The following is a 12,674-nucleotide window of genomic DNA, read 5'->3' on the forward strand; positions in this document are numbered from 1 at the left end:
ACAGAACACCTCCAGGTAGCTATATTACATTGCATTTTACAGAAAATTGCAGAGCTGCAGATTTAAAAGGAAAGGTACAGCAATTAAATTACATATGACTTGTGAGGCAATTGTATATATTATAATATTTTTTTATTGCTATTTTTTTCCCCCACGAAAGAGGAGTTACCCTTTAAAGGAAATGTCTGTGTACTCAGGGTTTTCACCCGTGATGGGTGAGGAATTTCAGGGTAGTCAAGTAAAGGGGGACTAACTTGCAGTTCTCTTGGTATTAATAGAGATGTATTTGGTACCAGGAATTTTGGAGGTCTGGAGTGACATTCGAGTAGGAAAAGGACCTCCACTCCTGACTACAGGGACTCCAATCCCTATGAGGTTAAGCAGCCTCTAGGAAGCGCCACATAAAACAGGAAATTTAGTATTAGGGATGCGGAGTAGGAGTTTGAGAAAGGGAACTGTTGGAGTGCTGCACATGTGCTGGGAGCTGCCAAACAACCAGGGTTGGACTGTGCTAACCTTGGGGTAAATCCCGTATATGAACTTTATTTTTCCTTTATGATGTTACATAGTTACATATAGTTACATAGCAGGTGAGGTTGAAAAAAGAAGCAAGTTTATCAAGTCCAACCTATGTCAGTATTACATTGTATATCCCTGTATGTTGCAGTTGTTCAGGTGCTTATCTAATAGTTTCTTGAAACTATAGATGCCCCCCGCTGAGACCACCGCCTGTAGAAGGGAATTCCACATCCTTCCCACTCTTACAGTAAAGAACCCTTTATGTAGTTTAAGGTTAAACCTCTTTTCTTCTAATTTTAATGAGTGGCCACGTGTCTTTTTAAACTCCCTTCTGCAAAAAAGTTGTATCCCTATTGTGGGGTCACCAGTATGGTATTTGTAAATTTAAATCATATCCCCTCTCAAGCATCTCTTCTACAGAGTGCTCGCAACCTTTGCTCATAACTAATATCATCCAGACCCTTTATTAGCTTTGTTGCCCTTCTTTGTACTCGGTCCATTTCCAGTACATCCTTCCTGAGGACTGGTGCCCAGAACTAGACAGCATACTGTAGGTGTGGCCAGACCAGAATTTTGTAGAGCGGGAGAATTATAATTTTATCTCCCCTTTTTAATGCATGCCAATATTCTGTTTGCTTTGTTAGCAGCAGCTTGGCATTGCATGCATCTACTAGGACCCCAGATCCCTTTCCATCCTAGATTTCCTCAGAGGTTCTCCCCCCCAGTATATAGATTGCATTCATATTTTTGTCACCCAGATGCATTATTTTAAATTTTTCTACAGTGAACCTCATTTGCCATGTAGTTGCCCACCCCATTAATTTGTTCAGATCTTTTTGCAAGGTTTCCACATCCTGCAGAGAAGTTATTGCCCTGCTTAGTATGGTATTGTCCGCAAATACAGAGATTGAACTGTTTACCCCATCCTCCAGGTCGTTTATGAACAAATTAAACAGGATTGGTCCCAGCACAGAACCCTGTGGGACCCCACTACCCACCCCTGATCATTCTGAGTACTCCCCATTTTTTGTGCTGGCTTTTCTGTTATGTTTTCTGGAGTTAAGTAAACTCTGTGTTAAGTAAATGCTGTATTTGTTTGCATTGAAAGAAAAATAAACACACGTATGCTTAAGACAAATGGCTTTGCACGTGGTCCCGAGGAGCTATACCCTTGAACATTACATTATATATATATTTTTTTTACTGAACAGATAATTGGAATAAATAGTGTTTTTGAACATGCCTGCAGCTCAGCTTTACAAACACAATATGTGTTGAAGATTCTGACTGAGGTATTAGAATACATTTCAGCAGCATTGTGGTGGTGTTGTCTTAAACTGCTCTAGCAGTTTCCAAGAAATGGCTATCATTATCTTATGGATTGTTGACAATGTCAGAAGAGGGAGGTGATTCTGATTTAGTCGTCTTGTTGAAGGGAAAATTTGTGTTCACAGCTTCATATTCATCTATGTGACAGTTGCCAGACTTCTATATAAAACAGGGGTATAGGATCCCGTGTGTAGGTCTGCAAAAACAACTGGACACACGTAGAGAGAATCACCTGCCATCTCCACAGAACAGCCCAACAGCTGTCATAAAACAGAATGTAAACAGAGGAAAGCAAAATCACCAGTGCCACTTAGAGGCTCCTGTTCAGTCTGTGACATTTCCTCTGACAGACATTTTATGAAGGCAGTAAAGATTGTACCTGCAACGAGCTGTCCAAAAATGAAAATGATAAAGGCTTAACTTGATAACAATGTCCTAATACATAAAAAAAATAACCAAAATAATTGTTAATGATTTTATACATATTTTAGGTTATAATAGCTCCTTAGCATATAATATTTATAAAACTAGCTATTGTCCACTGGCTCACAATCATTTTTATTGGAAGGGATTTGCTGAAGCAGTACATTTTTCACTTGCATTCATCTTGTGCCAAAGAACTTTAAAACAGAATATTTCAATGACTGTTAATGGATGAATAAAGTGAAAACAAATGTCTTTGTTATCACAAAGGGTGGATCTGATCTTTCACTGCTATATAGCAGATAACAGTAAATTTTCTAAACCACAGTAACTTACAGTTTAGTAGACATGTGCATTTGTTATTGTCCGAATGCATTTTCGGCCCGAATTTCGGGTATTTTCGTTATCGTTTTAACAAACGAAAACGAAAGCGCAGAATCCGAAACATCCAACATCAAACAATGCTTTGTTTTTGTTTTGGCAACAGTTGGATATAGATAGAAGATTCGACATGACTCTGACAATAGCAATCTGTGTCTATCAAATCTGTAGTCGAATGTGCCTAACCTTAACTCTTATTAGTCCAAGATTATTCTACATAGAGAGAAAAGATTTGACATAGAGAGAAAAGATTTGACACAGCGAGAAAAAAAATCGCCATTATAGAGACAATAGCAAAAAAGGTTGATTGTGCCTAACCTAACTCTATTAGTCCAAGATTATTCTACATAGAGAGAAAAGATTCGACATTATGGAGACATGAAGATTGGGCGAAGCAGCTAAAAACATACGATCGCAGCGAGCGGACATTTATGGTCAAATGCTCCGCCCGTAGACTATAGACTATAGAAGAATTCTAATGTTGATTGACTAGTAATAATAATTTATAAATATAATTATTATTAGTGTCATACAACATTAGAATTCTAGGCGTAAAATTCGACTGGAAATGTACGATTGCGGCGTCGTATAGTTTAGCTGCTCTGTCGAATCTTCTTAGAACATTGGACAGATGGGATACAATTGGACAGACACCATAAGCCTTCAATGACAGATTCAACCTTAATTAATTCGGATTTTCGGATGAATGCATTTAACAAAACAAAAGAAATAAAAACGTATTTCGGGAGTAACAAAATAAATGTATTTTTCGGACGAAAACGAAATTCCGAAACTAAATATTTCAGTGTGCACATATCTTCTGATCTAGTTGTTTTCAGCCAAATACTTATGCCGCGTACAGACGGTCGTTTTTTTTTATGGAAAAAAACGTCATTTTTTGTGAAGTAAAAAAACAAAGTTTTTGAAACTCCATTTTCCAAAACGACGTTACCTACACACCATAGTTTTTTCAAAATGCTCTAGCAAAGCGCGGTTACGTTCAGCACTCTTTTCCATTGAAGCTCGCTTCATAACTTGCTTCTGAGCATGAGCGGGTTTAAAAACATTGTTTTAAACGTTGTTTTAGCTACACACTGTGATTTTTTGTGACACAAAAAACGACGTTTTGAAAAACGACACAAAAAATTAAAGCATGCTCGAATTTTTTTTTTGTCGTTTTTCAGAAGACATAAAACAACATTTTCCCCACACACAGTCATTTTAAATGATGTTTTTAAAAACTTCGTTTTTTTACATCACATAAAGCGACTGTGTGTACGCGGCATCAGGTCTCTAACCTGATGAGTCTGTTGGCTCAATGGTTAGGCTAAGTCATCTATTTAATAACTGTGATCAATGACCGTGAACCACAAAGCATCGAATGATTTGATTTATTGGCCATATGTCCAAAAACATTACTCATACATGTTTAGGAAGTTGTCATATATTAAGCATTACAGTTTCATTACCTGTTTTCAAAGCTTGAAAATCTGGACTCAGAACTTACTGAGCGAGAATGCCGATGATGATGGTGGTGAGATTTTCGTGACCTCCCGCGAGAGCTTTGCAAAATGCAGAGAAAAAATTAATTATTGTTTTAATCACAAATGAAGTTAGAACGCATTATTGCATTTTGAAATTAAAAGGATCTGGAAAAAATGTAGGTTACATTGACAAAATACAGTTTGTTATTTTTCAAATGACAACACTTTTTTTCTCTTTAAATTATTATATTGCTGTCTGTAATTATTTTCAACTGAGTTTCACTTGTAATGCCTTAAAATATCTTTCTTTCTTAGACCTCATGCACAGTGGGTGTTTGGCCATCTCTCCTTTCCTCCTTGCAACAGCATCTTAGCAGAAAAAACACTTGCTGCTTGCAAACGCTGTTGCGCTTTTAGGCACGTCAAGCACTTAAGCGTTAATTCACTTCATTGGCCAGAATAATAATTTATTAATCGCTACACGTGCCTTGCATGTGCACGCATTTAGACACATCAGGCATTTTTTCTGCAAAAATGTTGCTGCTCCTGGACGCACTGGCAGTGTTTTTTTTTCTGCCTCTAATGTGTGCATGGGTACAGGCAAGGCTAACATGCAAGGGCATTTAGAGGCAGAAAAAAGAATGGCAGGTGCCCCTAATGGCAGGGTTAAAAATGTCCAGTGTGCATGAGGCCTTAGTGGAAAGATGCTTTCTGCTCTTCTACTCAAGTGCTCTGTGTTGGCATAGATGAGTTAAAGACTACACACCACACAATATTGCATAACCTATTGCCTGCTTACCTAACTGCACTGTCCTATTTAGACAATGTAAACAATTGCTATAACAGTGAAAGGTGCACTTAGGAAAGGTATTGTTTAGTCTCCTAATTTAATCATTTGACTTGCATTTCATATTTCATTATCTTATTGCATTATGTGCTGCTTTACATTAGTGAATGCTTACTAGGCACATAGATAATTGCAGTAGAACCCAAAAGTGTGTGTCAGTTTATCTCAAAGAAACACTAGAGCATTTATTGCTGGCAGTACTCCATATTTTCAAAGCAACCACGTGTATTTTACAAAATTAAAAATGTATGCTCTGCTTTTTTTTTTTTTTGGAATTGATATCAAAAGTAATGTTTAATTTACCAGAGAGTGTTTACTGAATCTGTATGAAAACGCAAAGTTGTAAATCACAGCAGGAAACATTGTTTTTTTTTTTTTTTAGCAAAACAGCCAGACACTTGTACTATCAAAATCATCACAGGTTACACTTACAGATTATATAAAGTAAACCTGCCACAAACCATCAAAGTGTGCATACAATAAAACAACACATAAGAAAATGTCACCTTACTGAAAACCGCATGGCAAAATGATCATTAGACCCAGAGATAAAGGTAACTGATCAATTCAAATTTCAACAACCACTTCCCACTTCATTGCCTAAGCTTCTCTACTGGTCAGTAAAATGACCCATCATATTAAAGATGTCATGGGGGATACAAACCACTGTCATGCTGGTACCGTGTTGCAGTGCCTCTCCATACAAATATATCCACAGATCCCAAATATGTGCTGGAGATGCTAGGCCGAACTACATACCTTCTAGCAGTGTCCTCTACTATGCTCCTTCTGTTCAGAAGTGCAAACCTAGCCCCCAATTTACATCAGTAGATTTAGGGACAGACTTCGTCAGTTGCTTTTTACATGTGAACAAAATCCCAGTGAGATATTACAGGGAGTGCAGAATTATTAGGCAAATTAGTATTTTGACCACATCATCCTCTTTATGCATGTTGTCTTACTCCAAGCTGTATAGGCTTGAAAGCCTACTACCAATTAAGCATATTAGGTGATGTGCATCTCTGTAATGAGAAGGTGTGTGGTCTAATGACATCAACACCCTATATCAGGTGTGCATAATTATTAGTCACCTTCCTTTCCTTTGGCAAAATGGGTCAAAAGAAGGACTTGACAGGCTCAGAAAAGTCAAAAATAGTGAGATATCTTGCAGAGGGATGCAGCACTCTTGAAATTGCAAAGCTTCTGAAGCGTGATCATCGAACAATCAAGCGTTTCATTCAAAATAGTCAACAGGGTCGCAAGAAGCGTGTGGAAAAACCAAGGCGCAAAATAACTGCCCATGAACTGAGAAAAGTCAAGTGTGCAGCTCCCAAGATGCCACTTGCCACCAGTTTGGCCATATTTCAGAGCTGCAACATCACTGGAGTGCCCAAAAGCACAAGGTGTGCAATACTCAGAGACATGGCCAAGGTAAGAAAGGCTGAAAAACGACGACCACTGAACAAGACACACAAGCTGAAACGTCAAGACTGGGCCAAGAAATATCTCAAGACTGATTTTTCTAAGGTTTTCTGGACTGATGAAATGAGAGTGAGTCTTGATGGGCCAGATGGATGGGCCCGTGGCTGGATTGGTAAAGGGCAGAGAGCTCCAGTCCGACTCAGACGCCAGCAAGGTGGAGGTGGAGTACTGGTTTGGGCTGGTATCATCAAAGATGAGCTTGTGGGGCCTTTTCGGGTTGAGGATGGAGTCAAGCTCAACTCCCAGTCCTACTGCCAGTTTCTGGAAGACACCTTCTTCAAGCAGTGGTACAGGAAGAAGTCTGCATCCTTCAAGAAAAACATGATTTTCATGCAGGACAATGCTCCATCACACAGTCCAAGTACTCCACAGCGTGGCTGGCAAGAAAGGGTATAAAAGAAGAAAAACTAATGACATGGCCTCCTTGTTCACCTGATCCGAACCCCATTGAGAACCTGTGGTCCATCATCAAATGTGAGATTTACAAGGAGGGAAAACAGTACACCTCTCTGAACAGTGTCTGGGAGGCTGTGGTTGCTGCTGCACGCAATGTTGATGGTGAACAGATCAAAACACTGACAGAATCCATGGATGGCAAGCATTTGAGTGTCCTTGCAAAGAAAGGTGGCTATATTGGTCACTGATTTGTTTTTGTTTTGTTTTTGAATGTCAGAAATGTATATTTGTGAATGTTGAGATGTTATATTGGTTTCACTGGTAAAAATAAATAATTGAAATGGGTATATATTTTTTTTTTGTTAAGTTGCCTAATAATTATGCACAGTAATAGTCACCTGCACACACAGATGTCCCCCTAAAATAGCTAAAACTAAAAACAAACTAAAAACTACTTCCAAAAATATTCAGCTTTGATATTAATGAGTTGTTTGGGTTCATTGAGAACATGGTTGTTGTTCAATAATAAAATTAATCCTCAAAAATACAACTTGCCTAATAATTCTGCACTCCCTGTATAAGATCTCGCTTAACATACACTTGCTAAATGAAGATCGTGTTTGTACTTTGTATACTAGATATATAGAATCAAATTAGATCCCATACATATGTATGTGATTTGCTAAAAGAAGAGCAGCACGGTAACACATAATTTCCATGCCAAATTTCCATGTCAAATGTTATCTGCTCTCCGCTATAGATGTTCTCATACACTGTCCAAAATAAAGACAAAAAGTTGACATTTCACATAACTTCAGCTATGGCTCTGGATCAGATGATCATTTTGACATGGGTTTATCGCTGAAGGTTGTCTCTGCTTATATATTTTTCTGATCATCCCCTTCATTTGAATTGTCCTTATTTGTAACCATTTTAATTTGCCAGGATCAATTACTTACTTTTCTAATGGATTCCATTGCAATTTACTACTTTATTAATCTACAAGTGCTCCCATCTTACTCCTTACATTGGCTTAGTAAAATAAAGTCAAGCTGTGGTATATTAGGAGTCCCGCTGAGTGGCCAGCTATGATACCAGGTTTCACCTGCAGGTTGCACTATCCCACACTAAAATAGCAGCTCCCTGTTTCAGCTAAGCATTTGTGCACCAGGAAAAATAAGTTTTGTCATTTTATTTAAAAAGCTTGGTTACAAACTGCTGTATGTGTTCCAGGCACTTCCGATAGCCCTCCCTCCCGCCTTCTTTCGCACACTACGCTCTATGGCCATACGATTTGTGTGGAAGGGGAATCGCCTGAGGTTGAAGCACGGCTCATGTTTCTTTCGGCTTCTGACTCATGCTGGAGATGCAACTCAGCCACTGGTACGTATCGTCATATCTGGTGGGACTGTGATTTGATTCGCCTCTTCTGGGACCAGGTATTTCAAGTTTATTCAGATCTGTATGACAAGCCTCTCCATCCCTCTCCTTCTATTTCCCTCCTATCTATTCTCCCTGGTACCTTCAAATTTCAGAAGCATACCCTCCTTAGGTTTTGCCTCAGTGCTAGCAGACAATTGATTTCCAGACATTGGAAGTCATCCTCACCCCCGACTCTAGCTGAGTGGGTGAATGAGATGAATGGGGTGATGCTTATGGAAGAGTTGCAGGCCAAATCCCTAGACAATTACGCCAAGTTCTCCTTCTCCTGGGGAGTCTGGAGGCATTACTCCTCCTCAGACAAGCTTAAAAATAGACTTTCACCTAGTTTGAGTGTGTCACCAACGTTAGCTCCTTAGTATAATCTGAAAACATTTGATTGGTACACATCGCGGGGAACCCGAGCACACCGTCTCTCCCCCCCCTTCCCGTTCTCCTACCCCCTCCTTACTCCCTTTTCTCTATCTTTCCGCCTACTTGATTTTCCTTTCCTCTATTCTGATATCTTCCACAGACCGACTTAGCCTGGCTAGGGTTACCTTCTCTTTTATTTTTTGTACTCTGCAAGTTTACTGGCCAGCTACGGACCTTATGTGGTGTACAGAATTACTGCTATTTCATTGCTATTTGCATATTTGCATTTTTGCCATACTAGTTTAACTTCTCACTTCCACCTGGCCTTGGGCACAGCAGGCTCCCAGAAGGGCGCCCGGGTCGGGGGAAGTCCTTGATGGTTGCAGAATAACACGTGGTACTTGTGCTGGTATAACCAATTTTATTATGTAGTAATGTTTGTTCACACTGTATTACATGATGTGGAATGTTTGTTTATTGTTCTGTGGATTGACCTGCCCAGTGCTGGGCGGTCGGTTCATGTATTCTTTTATTATCTGTCAAAAATTGTTCTTCTTAATAAAATCTTATTGAACCTAAAAAGCTTAGTTAAATGTTTCACAGTCATTAAAAAAACTCTAAACAATATATACATTTAATCATAAAATGTATATGGTATGACATTTTTAAAATACACGATAAATAATAAAAAATGACATACACGCAACAACAGTTTTTGCCTACAGTCTGCATTTAGTTCATCCAGGCAGCGTAATTGTGGAGAAGGTGGGAGCCATTTTTAAACACAATGCAATATTTACTTAGACTTTCCAAAGAATGGAAAGATTCCTTACACAAACAACCAGTTTACAAAATATATTTAGAAAATATAATCGCTGCACAGTGTGCATTATAATGGGTGCATCCAAGTAACACTTCAGCTGTGAGAATATTGTGGATATTGTGCACCTCCTTTTCTTGTGCAGCTCTTTTGTAGAAAGATATCCTGTCTTTGCTTAGACGAAATGCCTACGTAAATGAGGTGTGAGAAATGACAGCTTCTGTAATGGAGATACTTATTTGCATACCTATCACTCAAAACAGAACATAAGAAGCTGCTGGATGTTTGCTATATATTTCAGTTGTGGCACAGCCATTAAATAAATGTCATTCTTTTACAGATAAGATTCTTCTATTTTTACACAGTATTTACAGTGCTTCCATCCAATAGCATTAGTGCCATATTTATTATTACTCTGCCTAATAGCAATCATTGTGTCATGTAATTGTCATCAGCAGACATGTACATTATGTCATTGAAATAGTCTTATATTAGGTTATTGCCATTTCATCAACAAAAATCTAAAAGTCACCTTAAAAAAATTCAGTGATTCTTTTTGAAACATACAAATTAATAAAACATGAAAAATTCCCCATTGGGGGGCGTGGCCAGCAGCCGGAGCGGATAGCTGTGTGAGCCAGGAGCTCCGAGAACTGAACCCACATCCAGCGGCATCCAGCTACTAAATCAGCCCTACACTGTCCCTATTCCATCGGAGGTGACTCCGAACAACAACCGGAGAAGATGGGGAAGCGCAAACCGGACCGAAAACCGAAAAAACTGACAACTTCTATCACGCGGCAAGCACACCTAGGCCGCAAGATGGCGCCGAGACCTCGGACTCGCAGCGCAGTCCACACGGAGGGGGAAGCCAGCATAGCCCGTTCCAGCGACCGAGCGGCTCATCACTCCCCCGGAACGGAAGGGGAAGCGGGGACTCCACGCCATCCACATCTCCCATCTGCAGCCCGCAGAAATCGTCCCAGCGGCGATCGGAGGAGCACAGATATGCAGGTGAGCAGGATGAGGCCTGTAACTCCCAAAATAGTACCAGGGACTTTGTGGAACAGATCCAAGAATTCCCAACATCGGGGGTCCCGCTTAGTGATACTATCATGAGGGATATGCTGGTGACCCTGAGAGGATCCATGCATAAAGATATGATGCACTGTGTTTCTCAGCTAAAGAGAGAAGTCTCAGCAATTGGGGAGAGGATTAGCCACGCGGAGGATAAAATGGGCGACTTTACTATAGCCCACAATGACTTGGTAGATGCACACTATGAAGCTGATGAAGAAATCAAAGCCATGCGTGAGAAATTAGCGGACTTAGAGGACAGGTCCAGAAGGAATAACCTTAAGCTGCGGGGGGTAGAGGAATCAGTGCTGCCAGTGGATCTGAGACACTATGTTCAAGAGTTTATTGCGGCCATCTTGCCTGATGTCCCTGGCACCGAGATTATCGTGGATAGAGCGCATCGCCTTCCCAAACCCAAATTCCTCCCTGAAAAGGTTCCCAGAGATGTCATAGCACGGGTGCACTTTTTCCATGTAAAGGATGAATTAATGCGTTTCTCGAGAAAGAACCATCCCTTGCCTGCTCCGTACTCAGACATCTCTATTTATTCTGATTTATCACAGTATACCATGATGGCACGCAAAAACCTGACATCAATAACTAAGTTGCTGCAAAATAACAAAATTACATACTCATGGGGCTTCCCTACCAAGCTGCTGATCACCAGAGACAATGGCACCTACGCCATCAGAAGCATAGAGGAAGGATTAGACCTAGCAAAAAAAATGGAACCTTCTTCCAGAAGAAGCTCCTACTCCTCCATCTAAACCCACAGCTGCACGGCTATCTCCCGATTGAAGCACTGCTTGACTCTTGATACAATTATGCCCCAAATGCCTTCTCCCTCTAATCCTCATCATGAGGCTGGTTTACAACCATAGTTCACTTTGTTCTCTTTAGGTTCTCTCGGAGCTCACACCCCCCAGAGAAATACAGCGAGATATGCTCGCACCTTGTGACCGTTGTCACCTTTTTATATGTTGCTCGATATTTTTGATCTTCCTTTTTTTTTGTCTACCTTTCTTTTTCCTCTCTTCCTCACCCTCTTTCGTCAAGACACCGGAGGACATCACCTTCAGGCCTACCTGCTTCTCAACAAGCCTACAACCTGTATATACAGCACTCTTCACAGCTGGTGTAACCTGGTCATCCGTATCAACAGTGTTGGCGCCATCTTCAGGTAACATTTTAGTACTTCATATGATGAATCTAATGGATAATGTGAATGCAATAGCCAGTCTTCCTCCTTCAATATGTCTCTATCAGTAGTCTCCATGAACGTCCACGGGCTTAATAGCCCATTCAAAAGGAGTGCTATGTGGAAAGACGCTATTAAGCTTAAAGGAGAAATATTGTGCGCACAGGAAACACACTTTATATCATCAAAACCACCGAAATGTACCCACAGAACTTTTCCTTATGTATTCCATGCAATGGCTTCGGAAAAAAAAGAGGAGTACTAATTGCAATAAATAAGTCTGTCACTTTCAAATTACATGAGGTGATTAGAGACCCGAATGGTCGGTTCATCATCCTAGTATGTGACCTGAACAATTCCACCTTCACTTTGGTGAACGTATACGCCCCTAACCAGAGGCCCTTTTCCTTTCTTAAATCCCTTTTAAACAAAGTTACTAAAATAAAAAAGGGTGCCTTGCTACTTTGCGGTGACTTTAATTGCATTGTAAATAAACATTTAGATGGCGGCGACGGCATCAAATGTGACGAGCTCCTCATATTCGATGACGTCACCGCGTTCGTGCCATTCAAAAGGATTTTTTTTCCTGACGAGATTCTGGGCCGTGTTTACAGGGCTTAGGAGTTTCCTGAAGGGTCCCTCCTGTAGTCCCAGAGGGAAACAAGGATTTTCTACTATAGGGTACATGGGGGAGTTGACAGATGATAATAAAGTGGTAGAACATATTCAAAAGCAAATACACAGGGTAGGGCCCAAGGTTGGGTGCTTTTTGAGAGCTGAACTCAGGTCTCCAAAGCACCAAACCGCACGACGCAATGGGACCTTGCACTGTGATTGCTCAATCTTTGGCCATATTTTAGAGCTTGCATGCCTACACCAGTCTACTAGTCGCGCCATATGAGCCACCTGATAATATTTCTACAT

General features: G+C 40.3%; 1 protein-coding gene across 1 annotated transcript in view; it reads right to left on the minus strand.

The window, feature by feature from the left end:
• Window positions 1-12,674, minus strand: part of SRRM4 (serine/arginine repetitive matrix 4) — a 194,594-nt gene that overhangs the window by 33,337 nt on the left and 148,583 nt on the right. The window contains exon 7 of the mRNA XM_040345593.1: window positions 4,122-4,214. Within this exon, the coding sequence (XP_040201527.1) occupies window positions 4,122-4,214 (93 nt within the window). The remainder of the gene's footprint in view (window positions 1-4,121; window positions 4,215-12,674) is intronic.

Source organism: Rana temporaria, chromosome 1 (assembly GCF_905171775.1).
Source record: "Rana temporaria chromosome 1, aRanTem1.1, whole genome shotgun sequence".
Taxonomy (NCBI): domain Eukaryota; kingdom Metazoa; phylum Chordata; class Amphibia; order Anura; family Ranidae; genus Rana; species Rana temporaria.